At 42.3% G+C, this 26,643-nt stretch overlaps 2 protein-coding genes across 2 annotated transcripts in view; one reads left to right on the top strand and one right to left on the bottom strand.

Annotated features, from left to right (window-relative positions):
• On the top strand, positions 1 to 7,990 carry LOC120729952 (pyruvate kinase PKM-like). Its single transcript, XM_040025981.1, has 11 exons — positions 1 to 74; positions 1,245 to 1,423; positions 1,585 to 1,676; positions 3,660 to 3,791; positions 3,874 to 4,060; positions 4,147 to 4,417; positions 4,516 to 4,666; positions 4,758 to 4,910; positions 6,269 to 6,435; positions 7,254 to 7,435; positions 7,547 to 7,990. The coding sequence occupies exons 2-11, from the start codon at positions 1,273 to 1,275 to the stop codon at positions 7,651 to 7,653; spliced, it is 1,593 nt and encodes a 530-aa protein (XP_039881915.1). The 5' UTR covers positions 1 to 74; positions 1,245 to 1,272; the 3' UTR covers positions 7,654 to 7,990.
• A 485-nt stretch (positions 7,991 to 8,475) lies between these two features.
• LOC120729950 (potassium/sodium hyperpolarization-activated cyclic nucleotide-gated channel 3-like) overlaps positions 8,476 to 26,643 on the bottom strand; it is a 20,633-nt gene continuing 2,465 nt past the window's right edge. Inside the window, exons 1-8 of the mRNA XM_040025978.1 lie at positions 25,410 to 26,643; positions 20,829 to 21,252; positions 19,651 to 19,812; positions 18,701 to 18,919; positions 17,236 to 17,382; positions 16,395 to 16,635; positions 15,090 to 15,254; positions 8,476 to 12,059 (exon numbers count right to left, since the gene is read on the bottom strand). The exon at positions 25,410 to 26,643 is cut by the window's right edge and continues 2,465 nt beyond it. Coding sequence (XP_039881912.1) covers positions 10,492 to 12,059; positions 15,090 to 15,254; positions 16,395 to 16,635; positions 17,236 to 17,382; positions 18,701 to 18,919; positions 19,651 to 19,812; positions 20,829 to 21,252; positions 25,410 to 26,065 — 3,582 coding nt within the window. The 5' untranslated portion in view covers positions 26,066 to 26,643 and the 3' untranslated portion in view covers positions 8,476 to 10,491. The remainder of the gene's footprint in view (positions 12,060 to 15,089; positions 15,255 to 16,394; positions 16,636 to 17,235; positions 17,383 to 18,700; positions 18,920 to 19,650; positions 19,813 to 20,828; positions 21,253 to 25,409) is intronic.

Raw genomic sequence — 26,643 nt, 5'->3', positions numbered from 1 at the left:
TCAGTTACAGGCATAAAACCGGTCGCTGCGACAGGACTTGTGGCGCTTTGGTCCCTGCAAAGTTCACTTAGTAGGTGAGTAACAGCAGCAGAGTCGCGTCATTTGTGTCTTCGAGATGGAGGAAAGGTTTAAAAGTGTAGAAATGTAGTATATTAGCTGTGTGGAAGATCAGAATCGCTAATGTTGGTTTTGCACATGCAATCCTTTAGATTTATCTGGTAATTATGTATATATGTAGCATGTTACCTGTTAATTAAGCAGCTAAAAACCAAATGTGTTCTTACTGAACTGCACGTTTAAAGAAACCATAATCTCGCAATAACATTTATTAACGTTCAAATGTATCACCTTTCAGTCAGTGATTTGGGTTAGGAAGTAGCTGTTACACTTATTTATTTTATTTTATTTTTTGCTGGTTTTGCAGACAGCAAAGGGATCAATAAAGACTTTGATTTACTTAAATAATGAGTTAATAAAAATGTCTGTTGCTGTTTGATTATGACGTTGATGTTTCTACAGTCCACAAATAGCCTCAGCTGACTGTTATTTTAGGTGAATACAAAGGGCAGACATATGGTCTCAGCCCACCCACCACAAATCCATGCACTGCCCGACAACACACTTTTATCAAGCATGCTGCACTCCTCCAGGCTAAACAAGTGCAAGCTGAATCATATAAGTTTTACTCGTCTCTATAATGTGGGCTTGTGGACCAGCATTACACTTCAGGCATGAAACATTATTTTTTCAGCCTCCTCCTCAAGTTTGTGCGGGTTTTTTTGTGTATGTGAATCAGCTTTAGTCGCTGTCAGAAGTGATCAGCTCCTCTTCTTTAACATACACTCACGCTGGAATGTGGGAGAGTGCAGTCATTCAGCCCCATACTGTTGTCCTTGCTTTTTGTGTCGGCTGTTCTCCAGTTAGCCAAAACTGGACTGTGAGAGGGTTGAAAGTCATCCACAGAGAGGTGGAACATTTAGTTTGTGTTGACACTCTTCTTTTCCTATAACATATTTTCGGTCTCTTTTTTTTGTTTGTACGCTCTTTTTGATTTTTTATTGTCTATATAAATTCTTCTTCAACTTATTGGTTGTAAGTGCAAAGTCCATTGTGTCACGAGTAAAAATATTAGATGCCCATGAAAAAAACAGGAGATTTTCCACATAACCTATGGTTGGTGCCATACACCAGAGTCACCAGGGCCCCGGTCGATTATCTTTCATGTTTCTTTCTCTCTCTCCAAGGTCTTTTCCTGCAGACACAGATCCAGCCATGTCGAAGCCAAAGGATACAGGCTCCTCTATCATCCACACCCAGCAGCTACAAGCTGCTATGGCAGACACCTTTATTGAGCACATGTGCCTGCTGGATATCGACTCTGAGCCGGCTGTGGCTCGCAACACTGGCATCATCTGCACAATTGGTCAGGCGCATTACCAAGGCCCATTGATTTGTGCTTATTATGTGTACAATCTGATTATTTTCTTCATGTATCTGCATCGAAAAAAGAAACACGACCTTGGTGCAAAAATGTGATCATCTTGGGCCCATGTCTCACTGTGTTCATTAACTGTCTCGATGCAGGACCTGCCACCCGATCTGTGGAGATGGCCAAGGAAATGATCAAGGCTGGGATGAACATTGCAAGAATGAACTTCTCCCATGGCACACATGAAGTGAGTGAAGGGTCAGAATTACTTTCTGCCAACCTCAGTTCCTTATTTGTTTCACATTAAATGTTCTAACCTGCTAAAGCCCTGATTTCACAATCACACACTGTGACGTCACAGATTCCAGTAAAGCTACATGTTTGACAGTACAAACCCAGATCGTCAAGTCAGTTTCTTTGCCCTTTACAAGTGAGTCGGTGAGGATTTACCCTTTACTGCAGCAGCAGTCAGAGTGCCATTACTCTTGTGGCCTGGTGACCATCTGTAATGTGATCTTTTAGCCTCCTCTCGCCCCTTTGGCGCTCGGTCTGTCTAGTAGCTTGTGAACCCACTGTATCGTGGCCAGCTCTTCAGCCGACATTACACTGTTGACCCCTCGCCTTTAAAAGTCAAGCCTCTTTCCCTTTTTCACTGTCACCTGAGTGGATGAGCCGTCAAATGTCATCAGCTGTAGCAATGAACACCCACAGTTAATTTTTGGATCTTGAAAGGTTAAGTATGTTAAAAAAAATTCTCTCCAATTTAACTTGACTCAAAGTGGCTCGACAGCAGTCAATAAAAAGACCTCAGTTTTATCTGTACAGCAAAGTGAATGTATGATTTCTTCTGAGGAGGGGAAAATACATTTGACCTCTGTGTTATTGGTGTCACAGTTGTCAGTGCAGCTATAAATAGGAGTCACCCCCCCCCCCACACACACACACACACACACAGCAACAGTATGAGGAGAAGGCATGTAGAGAAGCCAGTGACCAAGGACAGTAGTCAGAATTCACATCACTGTTTTTGTTTAAGTGAAAAATACATTCATACCTGTCATGTATGTGGCAGCTGTTTATGTACAGTTCAGCTGAACAATGTCTTCCTTTCAAAATATGTTGCACTTATAAATAAATATATAGTTACATAATCAGCACTGAGGCGTCACCTGTTGCTCTACTAACTGAATTTAGCTGTTTTTAAACAAAGGGTTTAAAAAATGTATAAATATCCACCTTTAATATTTTTGTAACGTTTTTCATTCTTTTCTTTTTTTTTTAACCCTTTAAGACCTACCATAGAACCAAGTCCACCAGAGCTTGCTTTATATTTTTGCATGCTCTAGTGCCATTTTTGGGAGCATTTCAAGTTGCTATACATCAATACAACTGTTATAGCCCAAATTTTAATAATATGTATGCATTAAGTCCATAGTAACTACATAAATTGCAAAAAGTGCAATAAACTACAAAAAAATTGAAAATCGTTTTTGTTTTGTTTTTTAAAAAAAATATACTTCTACTTGGAGAAATTTAAGAGGTTTATCCCTCAAAACTTTAAATACAAAAAAGTTGCAAAAAATAGTTTACAACAACAGGAAATTTATTTTGAGTGTCTTCATAGTTTTATTTTTGAGATACAGCAATTTTTATATACTGCAGAAAAAACAAAAAACAATCCTATGATGCAAATTTGCAGAGAAAACAACATGTGCATCAAAATAAACTATTTAAAGCAGTGCAATTTGAGTCCTAAGCATCCCAGAAACTATTCAGAAAAGCATAAAGTCAAACATAACTTTTAAAAACACCAGTATAGGCTTTTAAAGCCTACAAGTAAAAAACTACATTTTCCGCGAAAATGACGTCACTTCCGGTTTCGGGCAGGTAATGTCGGACATGCGATCGTTCGCGCTGACGTCTATTTCAATGTAGGAAGTGTTATGAACAGCTGATCGGATCAGCAAAGCGTGTTTCTGGAATATTATGTTTTTGTTCCAGCAAGCGCTTTTTATGCAATTTTTGCAAAGCTTTATGTGGAAGGAAACCGTGACCTAGGACAAGCTGATGGCATAAGATGTAAGTACAACTCCTCCGGTTTCATATGCAAAAAAATTATTGCGCTAGCTTACGTGGTTCTGGTTCTACAGGGATTTAAAAATAGTAACGCAAAACCTCCCACCAGCTTTAAAGGGTTAAACCATTTAATATAACATCTGTTTTCATGCAGTACCATGCCGAGACCATCAAGAATGTCCGCGACGCAACTGAGAGCTTTGTACCTGGATCAGTTGACTACAGACCAGTGGCCATCGCTCTGGACACCAAGGGACCAGAAATCAGGACTGGACTTATCAAAGGCGTGAGTTCTTGCCAGATTACCGCAGCTCTAATGAGGCCAGTGTGAGCAACTCTCTCCTCAAGTCACTTCTCATTGTTATCAGAGTGGCACTGCTGAGGTTGAGCTGAAAAAGGGTGAAACCATCAAGATCACGCTCGATGACCAGTACAAAGACAACTGTGATGAGAAAATTCTGTGGCTGGACTACAAAAACATCACTAAGGTTGTGCAGGTTGGAAGCCACATTTATGTTGATGACGGTCTGATTTCCCTCAAGGTTAAAGAAGTCGGTAAGAGCACGAACAATTTGTCCGTCCTCCTTTCGTTCTGCCTCCAGTAGCTGAAATATTTTTTCTGTGCTTCCTTGTAACCGAAGGCAGCAATTACTTGATTTGTGACATTGAGAATGGCGGCACGCTGGGCAGCAAGAAGGGCGTCAACCTGCCCGGAGCTGCTGTTGACCTGCCTGCAGTGTCTGAGAAGGACATTCAGGACCTGCAGTTTGGCGTGGAACAGGGTGTTGACATGATCTTCGCCTCTTTCATCCGTAAGGCCGCTGACGTTCATGCTGTCAGGAAAGTGCTGGGTGAGAAGGGCAAGGACATCAAGATCATCAGCAAGCTGGAGAACCATGAGGGCGTGCGCAGGTGGGTGGTGTAGTGTGCAAACGATCACAGCACAAGTCTGTCTTTTTGATGGTTGAACTTTTTTTCTTCATCCCCCTTTTTTTTTTTCTTTCTAAAAGATTTGATGAGATCCTGGAAGCTAGTGATGGCATCATGGTGGCCCGTGGAGATCTGGGAATTGAAATCCCAACCGAGAAGGTCTTCATCGCCCAGAAAATGATGACCGGCAAATGCAACAGGATTGGCAAGCCAATCGTCTGTGCCACACAGGTCTGTGATGGGAGCACAGATTAGTGGAGTCCAAATAAGTGCTTTTCTGCAGACGTGAAATGATGCAGCCTGTCTCTTTGTTCACATTAAGATGCTTGAAAGCATGACCAAGAAGCCTCGTCCTACTCGCGCTGAGGCCAGTGATGTTGCCAATGCTGTGCTGGATGGCAACGACTGTATCATGCTGAGCGGTGAGACGGCCAAGGGAGACTACCCTCTGGAGGCAGTACGCACACAGCATTTGGTAAGATGGCTTCAGTGTGAATGTGCTCAGTGTAACCATCTTTAATACCAATATCAAAAGAACACCAGAAGGTTTTTGAATGTCTGATGTGAGAACTCCTCCTGTGAAGTTTGCCGCTGCCGCAGCAGTCACACTCAGTCAAATTGTTGTGTTTTGAGCCTGTGAGGAAGCTTTCATTATAAGTATAAAGTGTGTGGTTTATCTTACATGTGAATCTTGAGCGTTTGCTGCCAAACAGATAGTTTTTCAGCAACAGAAGGTTCACATGATTCAGATTAGACTTGCTCCTTTGTGTGCGTTCCCTTTTATCTGAAGCTACTTGTTTCACTTTTGCACTTGTTATTGTCATGTCTTGCTTACTAATCGCGAACTGTGTGCCTTGCGTCCAGAAAATTTATGCCCAGAATATGTAACATCGTTTTGTTCACAGGTTCCATGAGGGCATATCAGTAAAGTTTGATGATAATGATCAACGCCATGAATGTTATCCACGCTCAAATCCAGAGAAATTAAAAAAAGACCGTAAACATTAGCGCTTCTTACAAAAATCAAGTCTGCCATGTCACGTACGTTACATTTTGTAGAACAGGTATAATTCAGTTCAATTAATTTTTTCAACAATACGAAGAAAACAGAAAACCCCAACAATCATATGATCCCCTTTGAGCAAGCACTTTGGGGACAGTGGGAAGGAAAAACTCAGTTTAGACCCCATGTACCAGCATCATTTCTGAAATGCTACTAATATAAACAAAAGCACTAGAATTTTAAGCATAGTTATAAAGATAAAGACCATCTAATGAAAGTTTGGACCTCTGACCTCTTCTTCAAGGTCAAAAAAGGTCAAAGTAACCTGATATTTAGAATCCACATATCTGATTCCCTATATGCGTATATGTTGTAAATAAAAACAATGGCAGTAAGAAACGTAGTTATAAATTGTTCTGCATCGCATTATTATCACTTCGACCTTCAGCTCAATCTGTTGGCCTTTAAGGAAAGGTCAGAGGTCAAACGTGGCATGACATCTCTGCCATCACATTGGGTTTTACTAACAGCTTGTTTCCCATTTCTTCAACCTTCTTTGCCCATCACTGCTCCTGCACTCCATCTGCTACCAACAGCATCTCCTCTTGTCTTCTGCGTGGTGTGATAGAGCTCAGCTTGCATGTGTCTGCAGTGCACAGCAACGGTCTCTGGACGTCGCAGCCGTGGCTGTTGTGTAGCTTGATGTTTTACTTTGCTTTCAGGTATGAGGAACTCTGCACTAAGCCTGACTTTGGTCTTTACTCCCACAGCTCAGACTAGCTGTGTATCTGCAGTCTGGCAGCCACTGTAATCTGTTTTCGCTTATTCAGATCGCCCGTGAAGCTGAGGCAGCCATGTTCCACAGGCAGGTGTTCGAGGAGCTGCGTCGCCTCACTCATTTGACCCGTGACCCCACAGAGTCCGTCGCTATTGGTGCCGTCGAGGCTTCTTTCAAGTGCTGCGCCAGTGCAATCATTGTGCTAACCAAGACTGGCAGGTGAGACTCCGGGAACATTTCCACCCAGTAAATCTCTGTAAAGCTGAGTCATAATATCCTCCCGGCGCCCACTCTCAGAGAAGAAACTGGGGCATTATAATATTTTTCTATCCTGCTGCCTCCGCTTCTTCTTGAACGCAAGCCCCCAGCTTGTTTGAAGTGTGCCAAGTTTCACTGCAATCACAATCTGTGCTCTGCCCATGACCTTTTTGAGATCTGAACCCTGACATTTTACAAGTTAATTTTAACTCCCTAATCGTTCTTCTCCACTTTAGAGTTCATCCTCCCAGCACATGGCACTCAGCACATACATATAGTCAACTGGGCTGATTTCATAATGATAATCCTATGAAATAACGTGGGCTATACTTAATACTTTTAAAGAGTGATTTATATGACGGAACTAAATTATCTCCTGACTTTGCTGTTCAGATCAGCTCTGTGGAGATGTGTAGCATCTTTCAGCTCAGTGTTGGTTGTCTCACACCTTTTTGCTTTGCTCTGCTCTTATTGGTGGGCTCTTTCTGCCACAGTAGGTGTGTTCACAGCATGCTACCTACATAGTGTGAAACAGCAGATAGTTAGCAACAGGCAGGTAAACTAAATAAAGCATTTAGCTGCTAGAAAGCCAAGCATTTTAATCAGGAGTTGAACTAAAAGACAGATTGAGAATAAATATTAGACTTGCACTAATAACACTAATTTAAACTTCAAACGAATTAATATTTTGTTCCCTAACTTCTAAAATAAATAGCCAGCTATTTTATAACTGCTCCAAGTTATGTCAGAGTGCAGTGACTTGTGCCTGTCACCTGCAGGTCTGCTCACATGCTGTCGAGGTACAGGCCCCGTGCCCCCATCATTGCTCTGACCCGCTGCGGTCAGGCCGCCCGCCAGGCTCACCTGTATCGTGGTATCTACCCTGTGCTCTACACCAAGACTGCCAACGATGTCTGGGCTGAGGACGTGGACCTGCGTGTGAACTTTGCTATGGAAATTGGTGAGTGTCAGAGTTAAGAGGATGTTCTGGTAGTTCAGTAAAGCTGAGCAAGAGATTTTTGCTTGTTAACTTAATCTTGTTTTTCCCCTTTTTAAAAACCTCTTTTTGTAGGCAAGCACCGCAAATTCTTCAAAACTGGCGACATGGCCATTGTTGTGACCGGGTGGCGCCCAGGGTCTGGTTACACCAACACCATGAGGGTTGTGCTGGTGCCTTGAACTTCATCAAAAAATATCAGTTACTACTCGTCTGCAGCCCACCTTCCCTCCATATTGAACTTTGTTACTGCTTTCAGAAAGCTCTTCTGTTGATGTCCACAGACTCCATGAATAAATGTCTCATTCACTGTTTAAATCCTGCTGCTGGAGACTAAACTTTTTAGTGGCAACCCTATTGGTGAACAAAGTGAACAACATTGCTTCTCAGTGCACACTTTAGCCTCATTTCAAGCTATTTTTTTTCCTTTGTTCATGGCTAGTGCAAATGTATCATTGTGAAGTGAACTGGTATGACTGGGTTTACATCCATTAAAAGGAACTATGTGATCAACTTTGACTCTCGTAATCACTGTCACTGAGTCAGCAAAATTATAACAAATAAGAAAACACGTAAAACACGTAAAAATGAAATTACTGTTAGTTTCAAAGTTGATGCCCTCCTTTGAAATTTCCATACTTCCCAAAGCCATCGAGGCGATTGGACTGCTTGTGGTGGGCTGCTGGGTTAGAGCCATTGTGATTGGTTGTATTAGTTGTGAGAATGAATAGGAAGCTGCTAGAATTAAATATCCAAAACTATTAGACTTTTTTTTTCAGATTTTTGATTAAATTAATGCTAATCTTTAAGCATTAACTGAAGAAATCAGATATCCAGAAATCTCCAATGACTGGTGTTTCATGATTTTTAATCCCTGAATACTGCAAAGTGTTGATATAAAGAGAAATATTTATAAATTTAGAGTTACATAAAAGGACAGGAAAAATTAAGTAGATCATTATATGATAAAGCAATCTTCCAAAACCAGCTGATCTAGGGAAGTTATTTAAGGATATGGAGGATCAGGTCTGTCAGGTCTGTTAATAAAACTTTGCAGTAGCCCTGCATTTAAAATCTCTGTTTACTCACTAAACCAGCAGTTATCGCTCCATGAACGTGGCAGATAATTTCTTTGTATTGAGTATCTGGCAGATTATAATCCTGGCTATTTTCATTGTTGGCACCAGACAACACCATTCAGTTCTCAATTTCTAATCCGGCTTAAAGTCTAGAACTTTGCCATAATTTATTATCAGATTCTCGCACACTCTCCTCCTGGAAGGAAATAAACGGTTGAGGTGAGGGTAATTAACCATATGTCATTTTATTGCATTGAATTTGGAGGCTTAAATAAAATGTCTGTAACATACAGGTGACAAAAGAATGAGATTCGATGGCTAAAAGGCAGCAAAATGATAAATAAATATATGAATGGATGGATGAATGAATGACACCTCCTACACACACGCACACACACACTTTTAAGTTGAATGCACTCAAAATAACCTCTAAGCAAATGCCTGTGGCAGGCGGTTGGAGGAGAATAGTAATGAAGGATTGATCGAGCCCATTGGCAGAGGCTGGCTAGTGTCTGATGGTATCTCTTTCTTGTGGAACTCAGAGTCATTGCAGACCTCAGGCTCACCAACCAGGCAGCTAAAGCCACTGGACAGGATCCTCTGATGGTCCGACCTGCCGACCGGCTCACAGTTTGTCACCGGCTGCAGGTCCACAAAGGTAGACGCATCATCTAAACACGTGAACTTATTAACAAGTAGAAGGATTTAAGAGTCTGGTTTTTAAAAGTAAGTCAGTTGATATACACGTTATTGATTCAGCATAGCATCACAAAGCAGCAATTGTTCAACAATACATGTCAAATCTTTCAAATATTGTACAATGAAAGAGGTAAATATGCAGCAATATGACCCATCAGGGGTTCTCGTTGATCGTGAGTCCAGGAAACTGCTTTTAGCCCTTTGACTGGTGCAAGAAACATTCAGAGCAATCTCAGTGCATCGCTGGTTTCAGGATGTTTTGATTATCGACAATTGCTTCTTTCTTTTTTTTTTAAATTCAGTTCCCTTGTTTTAATGAGTCTGATCTCAAATCAGAATCTCACTCATTGATACAAGTGCTTCGATTCACAGTACCTTTGCATACCAGTAAAAAAACAAGACAAAAGAACACACAGATTATTGCATACTATGCTAATGGCACACAAACCTCGGCTCAGGTGGATGTTTTGTACCAAAGTTATTGCCAGACTGAAATAAGTTGGCATCTATTGTGAAATCCGTCATCACCTTCATGTTTAAACACATTCAAAATGAATCCCGCTCCTCCCACTCACACATTTTCATTACATTCATTACTTAGATTTATTTTTAAATACTATCTGATCTGTGTGACCCATTTGGGTGTGCAATATTGCTGGAAAGCTATCTTGGAAGACGTGCCATCGTCAAGCCTTCAGGGTATTTCTGAAACGAGCAAAGTGCACAGTCTGTCTCTCCTCACATCTCTTACGGAGTAACCCTGCGTTCACACGACGCTCTCAGCAGTGGGAAAGGATGTGAACAGAGGACAGCAATTTTTTTTTGGTTTTGATCATAACTGGATACAGTTGTGGACGACGTTCCAACTAAATAGGATGTGGCTAAAAGGTTACACAAATTGCCTGGACGATGGGGTTTTAAACAAATACAAATCACAGAGTGCGGTTAGAATATAATACACGGAACAATTGATACTTTCATGAGGTGTTACATATACCCATCAATACAGTTTGGATGTTATTAGCATTTTTAAAGACGCAGTATCCTGTAAAAAATATATATCTGTCACTGTCCATTATCAAACTCGATCTGTTCACTCTGGTTAAAAACAAAACCACTGAGCTCCAATCGGATTAGAATAGCACACCCTCCTACTTCAAAATTTGACATAGTGGTTGAAATGATGCCAGGTGCAGGTGATCTTCCCTTCGCTCAGGCATTAAAGGAGGGTGTGTCTAAATCTCACAAATTGGACGGGAGTTTGGACTGTTTGTGTTCCTTCTCTAACATTTTAGCAGGAGATCTAATGGGAGGAGAGTGAAAACCAACGGACTGGTGCTGAGGCTCAGGCCCTGAATGTGTCCGACTGACAGGAGTGGCTTGACCCGGGATCGGGGTGTAGGGTTTACTGACAGCCATCGGTGAGGAGAAGGGGCTGGGCGCCCCTGCTACACCCTCAGAGGAGCCGCTTATGGCCAAAGGCCTTTCCTGGTGTATAGAGCTGTGAGAGCCTGAGATAGTCTTTATTTCCTGGGAAAAGAGATCCACCGAGGACTCTGCCCTCTGTCTGAGGGTACAGGCCACCCTGGCAGGGCATGAGGTCTGAAGGGTTAGAGGACTATGAGAGTCCGCAGTGCTGCGGAGCTCACTGTGGCATACTGTCCTTCCCCTCACGGGGCTCTGGATGCTGGGACTGTGGACAGGAGGCGTGTAGCAAGGCGAGGCCTCTGCAGAGCCATACTGGGCCAGGGAGGCGAGGGCTGAGTGCTCTGGGAGAACCTGCGGGAGAAAAACAGACTGGAGTCCTGCCAGGCTGTGCTGGGCCAAAGAGGCTGCGGCCCCGGCTCCGACTGCAGACACTGGCTGATTAAATCCAGCGGAGGACTGGGTGTTGGTGATGAAGGGAAAATGTGGGAGGTTCAGGCCACTGGTTCTCCTGCTTGCTCTGTCACTGCTGGACCCCACCTGCTGTGAGGTGATATGGGAGGTTTGCTGCAATTGGCTCAGTATGGGGCCGACTGAGCTTGAAATAAGAGGGGTTAACGTGGTGGCTGAGGGGGCTGGGAATCTCCCTGCTAGCCTCCCTGGTGCCCCCTGTTGGAGTAAACCTATCGGTCGTGGTGGGGTGGTCATAGCACCGTGAAACGGCTGGGAGTGGAGCTGAGCGGAGCAGGTGTAAGAGACGGTGGCCTGGCTGATGGGAAACACTGACGCCATGCCAGAGTGGGGAGGATGGAGCAGAGGCTGGTGTGTGTGCAGAGGGGCGAGGGGCTGCAGGCTGCTGGTGAAGATGGGCTGAGACGTCAGTATGGGTGACAACGGCCCACTGGAGAGTTGCTGTGTCCTGGGGAATACTAGTGTGGCAGTCTCAACCTCAGATCTAAGGTTGGCAGAGCTAGCGGGAGAATTGGGCCCTGAACCACAGCTACTGGAGGCACTCGCTCCAACATGTACTCTCTTTGAATAGCTGGACGGGTCCTTCACAGAGCCGGGACGTGGCACCAGAGGATGGTGGAAGAGGATTGGAGGAAGCTGGGACTGGTGGGCCAAGGCCATAGCAAGCGGGGTGGTGGCAGCCGCAGCCTGGAGCGGAGCCTGAACCAGCGGGGCCCAGATGACCGGGGTGGGTGACGGAGGAGCAGGCGGACGGTTTATACTCGGCACAGTGCTGGTTTGGTTCAGCTGAGTGCACTGGGCCATGTCGCGGTCGTGTTGCACTATTCTTTGGATGATCTCACTCTCATGAAGGTTTAGTGTGCCAGAACTTTGGTGATGCTGAACTTTGTGTTGAAGAACAGAGTTCCTCTTCCCTGTTAAGAAAAGAGAAAAAAGGCCGTGATGCACTTTTAGCCCCTCCCCTTTTTTCACAAATGACATCCTTAGACAACACATCATACCACACGCTGAAGAGGAAGAATTAAATATAATTGTATAACTCAAAAATATATTCGTCAATAGTGCGTCCATGCAATGCAAACACTTTTAAATTATGTATTTCTTATTCTGCACACAAAAGCTCCCACAACTCCTCTCGTATATGGGAGTAAAAAGGCAAACGATACCTCTAGAAAATGCAGCCTGCTGTTAATACACTACAAAAAATACACGCACAATTTGACAGATATTATCTGACAATATTGGCTTACAAGTTCAACGGTGCAAATTTTGTCATATATATTTCCATGCTTTACAATCTCACACTCACAGTGGGTCTTTAAACAATGTAGTCTCATTGTTTACAATAACCCAGCACTGTTTGTAGCACATGTAGCGGAGGAGCATCACTGCTGAGTAAACAGTGGAGTAAAGTCAGTCACTAAGTTGCAAACTAGTTTTTGAAATATGCTTATTGCTTATGCTTAATCTATAATGATCCAGAGATTTTCATTTTCTTCTAACTAACATACCAACATACTGCATAAATACACAGTATATAAAGATATCACAATGTTATACAGCATATGTATCACTGCTATATTGGTTCTCACTACCTGAAAAACAAAAAAAATTTACTAGGCATGAAAATCTACTGTCATTCTTCTGCAGATCAGCATATTTCAGTTGAACTTACTGTTTCCAGACCTACTTTAACCTTGTACCTTTAAACCTACCTTCTCTGATTACCCACATAGCAGACAGGTCTGGCCCAGATCTGGTATCAAGCCGGCACTGCTGGCTGACTTCCGGCATGATAAGATGTATGTCATCCAGATTTGGGCCAGGCCTGGCATAGATGGCACTATTTATGTGATGGGATGCCATATCTGGCCCGATTGTGGTTTGGTTTATGTGGCCCAAACCCATAGAAAACAGGTCTAGCCTGGATCTGGCATCAAGGTGTCATGGCAGGGTGTATGTCAACCAGATGTGGGGCAGGTCTGGCAATGATGGCACTGTTTATGTACCTATTTTCCTATTTTAGTTAGAAGACCAAATGCCATGTTGCAATACTATACTGCTATGGTAGCCAGCGTTTCAAATGCAGGTTTGACAGGTTTGTGAGTGTACACTTTATCCAAAACCTAGTGTCGGTTTACTCATTTTTTTCCAGTGGGTGGCTGTAGCTCAGGAGGAAGAGCAGGTCACCCACTGATCGGAAGGTTAGTGGTTCGATCCCTGGTTCTTCCAGTCTGCATGGCGAGAGTGAGAATGTGTGTGGCTGTAGTTAGGAAGCACTCAGTTTAGCGGAAGTGTGTGATTGGGTGAATATGACATGTTGTATTGAGCACTTTGAGTAATCTGGGAGAGTAGCAAAGCGCTATATAAGAATCAGTCCATTCACTGATTCTTATATAGAACATGTTGTAATTACATGGCTTGATTAAGGTACACATTGGGCTGACATCTGGGGCCAGGGTTGAAACTGTTGTGGGCCAGCAGTGTGTCTGCAACTGGCCTTGTGCTGGCCCATGTGTGGGCCACATCTCGCAAACCATATCTGGGCCACCAAAGGGCCGTCATTCTTTGCCGTATGTGGGCCATGTGTAAGCGATGGGCCAGATCCGGGCCATACCAATTTTGCTATTTGGGTATATTATGTCTCCAGATTAGACTGGAAGCAATCAAAAAGTTAGAAAAATACCACCCTATAGACCTAACTGTCTCTAATAGGTTCCAATCCAACTGCAGACTGCACAAAAAATACTCTGTTTGAGTTTAGTTTACTTAGTAAATACTTGCTTATAGTATAATTCACTGGTCACTTTACTGGGTATACCTGAATAGCTGCTTAAAAATGCGAATATCTAATTAACCAATCACATGGCTGCAACTCAGTGCATTTAGGCACAGAGGCCTTGTACAGACGGCCTGCTGAAGTTCAAACTGAGCATCAAAATGGGGGAAGAAAGCTGACTTTTAATCTTGCATGGTTGTTGTTGCCTAAGCCGGTCTCAGTGTTTCAGAAACTGCTGATCTACTGGGATTTTCCCACACAACCATCTCTAGGGTTTATAGAAAATGGGCCGAAAAAGAATAATTGTCCAGTGAGAAGGAGTTCTTGTTGATGTCAGAGGTCAGAGGAGAATAGCCAGACTGCTTCAAGCTGATAATAACCACGTGTCACAACCAAAGAGCATCTCTGAATGCATAACACTTTGGACCTTGAAGCAGATGGCTGACGTCTTTGTTAATTAAAAACAGGAAGCTGAGGTTACAGTTCACACCAAAATTGGACAATGGAAGACTGGAGAAAAGTTTTCTGGTCAGATGACTGTCAATTTCTGCTATGACACTGGAATGGTAGGTGTAAACAGCATGAAAGCCTGGCTCCATCCTGCATTGTATGATCAGTTCCGGATGCCGGTGAGTGGGATATTTTCTTGGCACACTTCGGGCTCTTTAGTACAGAGCACCTTTGTGACACGGTGGAACCAGAGACTCGAATCATGGATGTGCAGCTTATAAATCAGCAGCAATTGTGTGATGCTGTGACATTAATGTGGACCAAAACCTCTGAGGAATGTTTCCAGCACCTGTGCTACAAAGAATTAAGACTTCCAAAGGACAAGGGGGTCCAAATCGACCTTAGCAAAGTGTACCCAGGAAAGTGACTTTAAACTGTTTTCCATTCATATAAGATTAATTAGTAAAGTCTAAAGACCATGGATTAATGTGGCACTCTTACATTTAAATATTATTATTATACACTGTTTTCTATTCTTGGCTTTTGTTAGCCGCTGTGCTTAAATACGTACCTACATCCACGCCACCACTAATAACAGATATAAAGTCCAACTGATGTCAATTTTAGTGCAACACTAAAATTAACAAATGAATGATTGATAATAATATAAAATTGGTGCCAGTAAATAGGTTTTATCTTATCTTTAAGGACTAACCTATGCGATCCAGGCGGTCGAGCGCCACAGTCTCAAACGCCCTCCTCATCATGGGATACTCCTCCAGCACCTCGTTGAAGTGGTCTACAGACAGAGAGTACAGCCGACAGTAGTTATCTGCCCGCACGCTGGCAGTCCTCCTGCCTCGGGTCAGCAGGCAGATCTCTGCAGGGAAAGAGATGAGAAAAAAAACCCCTTCAATTATTTGTTTCACCGCTTTAAAAGACTTCCTGCAGAGTGCAAGACAGGTATTAACAGCAAGGATTAAAAACAACGCATTACTATGAAGTGTTATATAATGAGTCCCCCACCACCACCCACCCTCCTCCTCCTTTCAGAAATTGTGTGACAAGCTGCAACAGAATTCCTATCTTCTTAGATCCATTCACAAAAGAAAAGTCCAAAATAGTATTATTAGTATGAGATGATAAAGCATGAAAAAGGCTGATGCCTCTGAACTCCACAGATGGAGCACTTAATGCAATTTCTGCAGCTTACAGTTTGTTCTGACCTCATCTGTCGTGCCAGATCAGAAAAATAAAATAATGCGCCATTAAAAGAAAACAGGAGGGGAAAAAAATGAGGCATATTTTTCAGGACAGACATATTGAGGATATAGACACACACACACTCTGTCTCTCTCCATCTCTCTCCGCCCTATTCTGTCACTTTCTTGAATTTATTACACTTTACATCATGGGATTTCTTTTTATCTTGTGTTGATTTTAGATGTTTTCTGTCCTAGTTTATTATTTTAACATTTCTTCGTGTTTTTAGATGTAGGAGAATAACTTGAAGCCAAATTGTTTTTGCCCTGACTGTTTTACTCCAAATAAATGCGTGACTATGAAAGGTTTAATTTAGCTGCTTTTTTTCCCCCCTTTCCTCGTTTAATACTTCTGCCGAAACAAATCTGAACAGAATTAAGAGTTTTATGCTTCGTAGTTGACATTTAATGATGACATTTCACTTTGGTGCACAGATGGAACAGACAACAGCAGGTTGAGAAAACATAACCAAGAGGAAAAATTCTGGATTTCAGCTTTAAATATGGTGTAACAAAAAGGGGAAAACCCCACAGATGGAATCAAAGATCGCAAAGCTCTGCCCCTCTTAGTTCCCAGCGCTTTTAAGGAGATGATGTGGACGATTTTTCCCAGCTGTAATAGTCGGGGAAGATAATCTGCCGAGTGCCTGAGCCAAATAAATCAAAACAAATCATACAATCACCACTCCTTCACATGCATTCAAACTGACCCACTGTCCACTACAGAACATATTAGCATGCAGAGCAGCCGACTTCACCTCCAAAATAAGAGCCATCGGACAACTTGGTGTCTTTGCTGTTCTTGGTCAGGACGCTGACAACGCCGTGCTGGATGAAGTACATCTTCTTGCCGATGGTCCCCTCCCTGATGATGTAGTCGCCCGGCTGGAAGACCTCAAAGCGTAGTTTGGTCAGCATGGAGGTGACGAAGTTGGGATCAGCGTTGGCGAACAGGGGCATGGAGGCGACCAGTTTGCGACAGTTAAAGTTGATGATCTCCTGCAGGAAAGAAAAAAAAAAGTTCACCTTTTACATTTTTTTCTCTTTGCTAATGCAATGCCTTCAAAAACAAATTTCAGTCATGATAAAAGCCGGGGGGCTAACAGCTTAATGCTCTTAATGCTCTTTTAATGAGGTCCCCCGTCCTCTTCAAGCCATTACTTATCAGATTACATGACTATTAACATTGTCAAAGTAACACAGCCATATTAGATTACATAATTAACTGTTCACCATTAAGAACAAGGTTGCTCATGTCATGCATTTATACATGTGCTGCTGACGACAATGAAATGTTTGCAAAATAAAATAATGACAATGAATAATTTTGTTAACATTTTACTATTTAGAAGAATTAAAGAAATGCTAAACAAATAGCCTACAGGTCAGAATAATGTAGCTGAAAGCTTATATAAGAATAAAAATGTATTTGTCAAAAAGCATCTGTTTTTTTTTTTAAACACCAGACTTTACTTAAGGGTTATATTAAACGGACAGTAAAGGATTAAGAGAGCAAATAACAACTTTATGTTGTCTTTAAGCATTTACACATTGTTTGCATAATGTATGTTATCTAAAAATCATCTGTTGATGGCTGACCTCTCTCAGCGGCTCATTCAGTTCCTCCAGTATGCTCTCCTCATCAAACATCTTGCCCTGATACCGGTGTTCGTAGTAGTCGTGGATCCTCTGACGCATGTCAGCAGGAAGCTTGTGGAAGGACATGTACTGCTCCACTTGTTTGTACTATGAAAAACACAAAGAGCACACTTATTAACATGATTAAAAAAAAAAAACTATCTATATATCTATATCTATATATATATAGATATAGATATAGATATATAGATAGATATATATATTCCTGTTGATTAGAGTAACAGAAGGCTGCAAATGTAACGTAACATAACCGTGAGACAAAATGCAAAGTCATGTCAAAATGAATATATTACACTGATTGATGTGTTGGCTCAGAGGTAGGAATATAATGTGTCTCATTATTTTAACAGTCAACTGTCAGGCCATCTGTGAAACCTGCCCACAGTGCAATGTTGTGACTCTGCCCCATCTGACAATTACAGTTGTGCTCTGCAGGCTGCAGCTAATAACATTAACTACTGTGTCCTTCAGCAGTGTACTCTAGCAGCAAAGCACCAAATATGGTCCATGCACCCTGTCTATGCATGGTAAATCCAGCTGTAAGTGTCAGCTCTGCTTTTCATAATGCACTGCCATGTCTGTCTTTTTTGTGTCATGTTGCAGTTCATCTGTCCTTTCCCATATTCTCCACTGAAAAGTTAACGGCAGCTATACGTGGGTGTGTAAAACATGTTTTTGCAAACAAAAAAAGTGGGTTTACTCTCCCCTCAAGATCTGTCACTTAGTGAAAAGTAGCAATATTGAAATATAAAACAGAAATCCTGCATTAAAAATTGCACTTAGGTAGATGTCCAGATTAAAATACATCACACAGAAAAAAAGCTCCTCTCCTGTACCTAATAATATATGATATCAAATAATAATAATATTATAGGATAGTATTCATATTTTTTATTTTTTAAGATGAAGCACATCTTACCGTTGTAATCTGCCTTTTAAGCTTAAGCTTATTGTTGTTCATATATATATATATATATATATATATATATATATATATATATATATATGCAAAATACTCATATTAAATGTGGCCACAGTTTGAAGTAATGAGGTCAGCATATGTGCAAGTAATCCCTCTGACTCAAAATCGCAGGCTTCAGACTGCTGTAGCCGCTCATTATAAATAAGGTATAAGTAAATAAAGGCCCTATTTAAGCTGGAACTTAAAAAATATATATATAGCTGGCAGTTTAACCTAAAAAAGCAGATTTTATGAACTGATGATAATTTTATTTTTTCTTTCTCTGTTGGCAAAAGAATTCAGAAAAGAACCAAATTTGATACACTTCATAATTTGATAATGTAATAAGTGAAACAGTTAAATAATATTACCTTATGAAATGTAGTGGAACAGAAGTGTTATAGCAGAAGTAAAACTGTGGATGATTTTTCAGCAAACACCCACCTTTTCTTGGTACTGCCTCCTGGAGGAGTCCAGAGACTGAATGAGTGCAGTCGCATGCCCCACAAACATGGCAAAGCAGGTGGCACCCACGATCATGCTGAGGATAGTGAGCCACACGTCAGCCATGCCGATAGGAGGGTACAGGCCATACCCGATACACAGCATGTGACTCATGGCCTTGAACAGGGCGTAGGAGTACTGCTGACCCCAGGTGTCATTCTGAAAGGGATGCAGAGGAGAGATAATGCGTACGGCTATCTACGACCAGCGGCTCAGGAAATATTTGATTTGTTAGATTTTTACACCGGATGCCTCTCCTGAATGTGTAAACCACTACATTACGGAGCCATCGTACATCACGTCTAAATCAGCTTAATCTGAGCTTATGGACGTGAACACAGATGTATGTCCCAACTGTTACAAAACATCATTTATGGGTAGGTCTGTTTCAGTTTCTGCTCTACCTACTGTAATGTGATGATTTAAAACAAAAAACTTATTGTAAAGCAGCTCCAACAATTCTAATATTGCCCATGTGAAATTTTTCATTATCGTTTGGTGGTGTGTCAACAAGATTGTGCAAAAAAAGAAAGAAAAAGAAAGAAATTAATGATCCAGATTATTTAAAACAGCAAAATAAAGCACTGGTTTTGGTGGTCGATGACCTTTTCATAGTTTATATGCCTAAACAGCAGCATCTTCTTCAGGAGGTATTAACAGCTTTGCAAATAAACAAAAACCACCCTATTTCTACAAAATGTTTATTGAAAAACATGTGTGACTGAAAACTGGATATGAAGATTAAACGCGCTACCTGTTGACGTTAATTTAATCTGCGCTCTCAAACCGATAACTAATGACGCTTAGAGATAAATGTCTGCATGTGGTTCGTCGTGTTTTGGGGAGGAACACATTTTGGAGGCTGTCTGACTCATAAATAATCCACTTACCACCATCTTGTTCCTGGTGACCCAGCAGTCTGGGGGGAAGTCTTGCAGCATGGGAACCAGAAACTGCAGACAGCCATCCCAGTGACACAGCAGCAGCATCATACCAATCAGGTTCATGATACGCACCATGGCGCTGGCAAGGTCGTATGTCATGTGGAAAACCTGTGACACAGATTTTCAGAATTAGGGGGAGAGAGAGAGAAAAAAAAAGAGAGATAATAAAACACTCATATCTCTTCTATAAAATGTTAACACCCATGCACGCAAACAGAGGATTTGAAATAAACAGGAGGAACCGCGATGATGGTGTTGATGGATGCAAGCGAACTATACCGAACCACACTTAATCTTCTATAGACTACCAGAGGCTATTTCAGAGCAACCATCTGTAACGTTAATGGCTGATGGGGATGGAACATATAAAAAATAATAACGCGGGATAATATCTCTTATTGAGTAAGCTGACTGTGTGTAAGTGTGTTTAAACGCAGAGCCAACAAATTAACTCTGCAGCAGCACTTTTTTCCCCACATACAGAGCGAAAGTGTAAGAAATCTGTTAATGAGAGAGAAACCTTAATATGCACGGTGCCTAAAGGGAAACCTGTACTGTTAAAAAGATGGATGTGCACATTAAACATGGAGAAAGTTTAAAAAAATGAGATCAGGCTTCAGGCAGCTGTAAACGCTTGGTTTCAGATTGAGTTTTTTTTCTGCACTCCTCCTTCATTCTGCTGCTCTTCAAACCTTCTATTTGAAAGAGACAGCCAATGAGAGGAAAGCTGGCCTAAAGGGAGAGAATGTAAAATAGTTTGTGTCAGGAAGAGGATGAACTGATAAACTGGCTGACTGGTAAACAATGATTACTTTTGAACTGTGAACCATGCAAAGCTAAGAGTCCTGGAATATAAGGATGAAGGTGGAAATGAGCACAAGACGTCCCCTTTGAAATGAGAGAAGCATCTGAGAGCATGCTGCAGGTATTAATCTGGAAAATACTGTAAGAAATTCACTAAATATCAGCCCCACTACTTAAAAGACTATATATTCCCACTTAAAAAGCTAGAAGCTGTGAATTTGTTCATTTTTATCGACTAATATTTTTAAGACTGTGACAAAATCTTTTAAATATCCAACCAGTCAGTTGAAGCTAGCCAGTATGGGGCTATCTTCATCTACCTCTTCCCACTGGTGGATATAGCGAATGAGTCTGGAGAGGCGCAGCAGCCGTAGCAGACTGAGGATCTTTGTGAAGCGGACGATCCTCAGAGCTCGGGCCGTCTTGTAAAAGTCTGAGTCGATGCGCGTCTCCACGATAAGAAAGATGTAGTCCACGGGTATGGAGGAGACGAAGTCCACCACGAACCAGCTCTTCAGGTACTTGATCTTGATCTGATGCGGGTCCAGGATGATCTCGGTGTTGTCCTCCTTGACGATGCCCGTGCGGAAGTTGAGGACCAGGTCCATGAGGAAGAAGGTGTCCGACACGACGTTAAAGACTATCCAGGGTGGCGTGTGCTCGTCCTTAAAGAAGGTGATGCCCACGGGGATGATGATGAGGTTTCCCACCATCAACAGCAGCATTGTCAGATCCCAGTAGAACCTGAAAGATGGACAGTTGGATGTGACTCACACCATAAACCACTGCAGGTCAGCGTCATTAAGGCACAGAAACGGCTTATTTCTTCTTATTTGATGTAAACAGAGGGTATAGTCTCCTCTAGGTCTGGCTAAAACTTCTTTGGGGTCGCCAAAGTGACGTTGTTGATATAATACACAGAAAAATAAAGATTTAGAGGCGACAACATTTTGGTGAAAGGAACAAATTCATGTGTTGACTTTCCTCCGTTCTTATGATCAAATTTAATTTAATTTATCATATGATATTAGGTTGCAGGTGTTAGTTGTGGTCTATGCTAAATGACCTAGTTTCATTCGAAAAGTAAACTTGCACTAACAATGACAACAGGCCAAGAAAAGCAATTATAGTAGGAGCTCATAAATGCGATGCAATCTGGTTACTAATTTAGTTTAAAAACAGAATCTAAATAAACACATGCTGGTATTAAATCTCAGCACGGCAGAAAACCTGATTGCAAATGTCATACCTTTGTCATAAGAGCCAAGCTAAACAAACGTAAAACTGATGTACGGTAAATGAAATGTTTCTGGGTGACCAAAGAAATAGGAATATCCTGCTTGTGGATTTGAAAATTCAAAATGAGCATTTTTTGCCTTCAGTTAAGAAAAAAATTGGACAGAATAACTGGTAATAAAAACGCATCTGTTTGAACTTTGTATTAAAACAACAACAAACAGGGACGTATTGATGGGAACATTTCATCAATACAAAGCCAATCAGTGTTCGCTGCTTAGTTTACACAAAACACTTAACACAAGTATGTGTGAGTATGTGCTCCAAGGGATTCTGGCTACTTATAGAAATGAACCTCGCTGTTTCACACGGTCTGAAAACCCAGCAGAGTTCTGTCCGAATGAGCAGAAACAATGTAAACAAGCAAAGAATTATTCTCTGATTCAGTTAAAGAGTGGGCCAAATGGGAAAAGAGTGACACCGGTTATTGGGAATTCATTTGAATTACTCATGAATACATATTGATTTTCAAAAGTATCAGCAGCAGTGTGTTCAGTTTCATCAAAAACTGCCTGTTACTAGTCATTTACACACAAAACAGAACACATTTATTTAGCAAATGTTCTCGTGAAATTTAGAAATATGGCTAATTGGAGTTCACTGTAAGCTATTCTGACTCTTGATTGATGTTTCCCAGCTATTTGATATACGCATTCTTTTTAATCTAGCGTTCTACATTTGTCAGAGTCACACAGTAATGTACAACGCATCCACACAAAGAGCGTGTAAGATGAGAAACCATACATGTGAGATTTCATGAGTGAGGCGTGTCAAAAAGCAAAACAAAAACAAATGAACAACTGATCTCAACAGGACAAACATGCAGGGTCAGCAAAAGCTGTACGTCAGCTGGAGGTTAAGAAACCAAATATCTCATCATCTCATCAGCAGGTATATTTAAAACTTTAGCCTTTTCTCCATGAATGGGGGGGAAAGAAAACATATGGAGGCTCAAGCATGCCAAAATATTTTTTCTTTTAAAAAGTGTAAAGTTATTCGTATACATTCATAAATATTAAAATATACAGGATCTGAGCTTTTAATTAGCTTATGTATTTATTTATTTTCTTAGTTAATTTTTTCTTTTAAGCGATACATTTGTTTTCAAAGGTAAACTGAATTGCATTTTCTTAAGACTTAATTATGCTTTTTCTTTATACATTTTTTTTTGTGCAAAGGATGCAGCAGTCATTCAGAGTGTCACTGTTTGATCCATGCCAGGTTCACCACAATATTATATGTAATATTTGCTTTTTGAGGTGATACCTCCCAGTGGGTTGCTGCTGTGATGAGTTACAGGTGCTGCATTGTGCTACTGGTGATGGAAAACATTCTAGAGTCGAATGAGGACAACACGGTGGAAAGAGGCAGAGGAATCTGGTGAATGCACTTCTACCTCTTCTAGTTTACTTACACCCAAAACGTTCACAGTCACATGTGACAAAATTTAGAAACCAGTGAGGGCACGGTGGCCATTTGTTCTAATCAGCTTTCTGTTGTTCTTTGCCAAACAAAGAATTTGCATTTCTCTCGACATCTGCCCGTTGTCTCTGCAGTGACACACTGGTCCTAATTGCGCTTCCTCTCTCTGGCTAAATCCACCGTTATCTCCTGTGAATCCATGTCATCTCCAGAAGTCAGCACCCATCAGCCAGATGTTGAGTAGTTAGCATTACTGCTCTGCAAACGTCACTGTGCTGCAGAGCGCTGGAACAGCTGGATAATTTTATTCATTTATTTATTTAAAAAAAAAAAAGGTCTGCAGAGGACGGTACATTGCTGACCACCCTGCTGGAACATCGGCTGCCTGTGCGCGCAGAATTCAGACCACAAAACAGACAACTGGCTGGTGTAATCTGATGTTACCATCGAAACAAAGCTGCTGCTTGTACGGTCTGTGGACCTCGACTGGTCCAGAGACAAAATCTTGCACTATTGAGGTCAGAGTGCAACTACGTTAAAGAGCATGAGAGCAAAAAAGAGAGGGGAGTTACAAGCAAAGTGAACACAAAAAGGCTTAAAATGGTGAAAGGAGCTTAGATCAATCAGGACAGCTGAAAAAGGGATCACATTTGTACTAGAGATACTTATCTCTTGCTGCCAGAGTGCAGCTGAAGCACAACAGCCTGCATGCAGCTCAGTGGCTTAACACACACCTGTACTGTGGCTCAGTCCCACCAGCAATCATATTAACCATATTTACGCAGTGTGCCAGTTCAGTGTGTCTGCTGCTGTATCCTTAGAAAGCTTTAGAATGAAAAAAAAAAACCCAGCAGTTACTTGATAAAAACATCAGATTGTGTGTGCCTATAGGAAGATAACAGGAAACCATACATCAGTTATACAATGCCTTTCTGACTGTCATGGATGTGCACGGTATGTCAGCTCACAAGCAGGGCACGGAGCTGCCTCTTTGCTGGATTGCCACAAAATCTCAGAATAATCTCTGGTGCTGCAAAAGGCATCTGTAACTTAAAATGGGATCTGCGGGATAAAGCGTTCACCTTATGAGACCCATGGCAAGCACTAAAAATGCCTCTCCTGCTCGCACTGCGACCCAAAGTGAGCATAAAGTAACAACACCTCGTACCTCACACACGGAGTTAACAGCTGGCCGTCCTGAATCCTCACAACACACCATTTTCATTTCAATCTCTCTTTCTCTGTGTGTGTGTGTGTGTGTGTGTGTGTGTGTGTCGCGCTCTCTCTCTGCGTTTTTGTGGCATGTCCCCTCCCCGTCCACACCATCTCTGCTCCATTAGACTAATTGTGCTGTAATAATCTCCCACTGATGTGTGCTTCTAATATCTTGAATGGTCATGTTACCCTATTTTGATTACCCCATTTCCAAGCCCCTGCTGCACTCTGTAATCCATTGCCCTGGCTAAATGATGACAAAAAAAAGTGTAATTCAGATGAGTGGAAAAAACTGCAGTGGCACACATCGGCATACAGCTGACTGATGAAAAATATGATGACAGTGAGCATTAAGGTTAAATGCCGGGAAAATCTTTTGGTGGTGGACGTATCCAGAATACTGGTGTGCAATGAAATAGTGCAGCATGGCTGGGAAATTTGTTAACTGTGGTTGGCTTAGTTTGTTGCACATACATGCAAAGAGGTGCAAAGAGTTAATTAAGTTCTACATAACCTGATGACACCATGGACACACAAATGCACAAACTGGGCCAACCCAAAGCAAAAGGACTTATATCCTGGATATGCACGACATAACCACGTTTCCCTGCAAAAAAAAATGTAGACAACGCTTTTAAAAATGTCCATTTGCACACGTTAAGCCATTTATCTGCTACTGAGGCACATTTAGCTAACGATCTACCTGTTCTGCAGAGGCTTACACTCCTGATTATCGTGCTGCTAATATGGCCACTGTAGTTACAGAAAGGCATGCACGGGGATTATTGTTTATACCCTTAACACGTTTTATGGCTCATTCATTCCAGGCAGTTTTTAAATTATTAGTTTTAACGCATGCGCAGGCCAAATGAGCCTTTAATGTGTGATAGGATCACTGCAGCACTTCTTTGTAGGACACAACTATTTGCGATTTAAAAAAAGAAAAAGGATTTCTGCACAGAAATTACCTAAAATCACTGTAGGGATGGATTATCCAGAAGCCTGCAGACTTCACGCGTTCCCTTTCGTGTTCCACGGCCCTCTCACTGCCCAACATCCGCAGGGAGAACTTGTTGACTCCCGGCTGGAGCATCGCCCCAAACTGCCGGTGCATGAAGCCAGCCTGGTAGAGACGCTCATCTTCGGGTATTATTTGCTCAGAGCCCTCCAACTTGATGAAAGTTGACTGGTCAAACAATGACGGTTGCCCGACTATGCCGGTCAGCCCACCCGTTGCCCGCTGCAGGGCCCCGGGGCCGTGCTCACCGGGGAAACTCTCATTGACTCCAGCATCAGCCTCGGGGATGAGGCGCCTCTGCTCCGCCAAATCTGACCCGGGGGGATGCCGTCCGGAGATGGAAGAGATGCTGCCCCTAAAAAAGCGGCAGTCCCCATTCAAGTTGGTCTTCACGGTGACGTCCCTTTCAAAGTCTTCGACCCCGGCCTCCCCAATGCTCTTGCAACTGCTCGCGGGAGACAGAGGGGACAAATGTTTGAGCCCGATACTTTTCCTTTTAGTGTCCTTGTCGCCGTTCTCCCCTTCGTCAGTCACAAAGGGCTTTTGCCCAATGTTTTGCGGCAAGCTGTAGAGCCGTTTGCGCATGGAGGACTGGAATCTCTCCATTTGGAAGAACCAGAAGAGGTTGCGCTCTAAGGACAGCCCGTGAAAGCGGGGGGATGAATCATGAATCTCACACACTCGGGGTGCCGCTGGAGGCAAAAACAGTGACGGGGGAGGTCCGCAGGACGGGTCGTATCTTATCTGACTCTTGGGACGTGCCGCTCTCCTCCGGTTCAAACATTGAGATGCGTCAACGAATACGCGGCGGTTGCGATCAGACGCTCATGTAAAAGCGCCAAACGACAAATGCATGTAAATCCAGGTAAGCTCGTTGAGTGCAGACGGGAGCGCATCAGGATGCAGCATGCTGAGCGTCGGACGTGCCGGAGTGGGAGAATGCTGCTGCTGCTGCTGCTGAGCTCCTCAATGACAAAGCATGATCCCCACCTCCCCCGAAAGCCTATCTGAGCCCTCTCACAGCGCAAGGTGAATACACACATGCACGCAGCTGCCGCTGGCTTTCACTGAGCGCTGACATCACTAATCCATAAGCCTCGCGCTTTCTAATAACGTGAATATTGATGGAGCTAATCTATCGGGTTGCCATAGGAGCCAGGATGGCACACGCGCTCACCCCGCCC

This window comes from Simochromis diagramma, unplaced genomic scaffold (genome assembly GCF_900408965.1).
Source record: "Simochromis diagramma unplaced genomic scaffold, fSimDia1.1 OVJJ01000293.1, whole genome shotgun sequence".
NCBI lineage: Eukaryota > Metazoa > Chordata > Actinopteri > Cichliformes > Cichlidae > Simochromis > Simochromis diagramma.
This window is presented reverse-complemented; position numbering and strand designations above follow the sequence as displayed.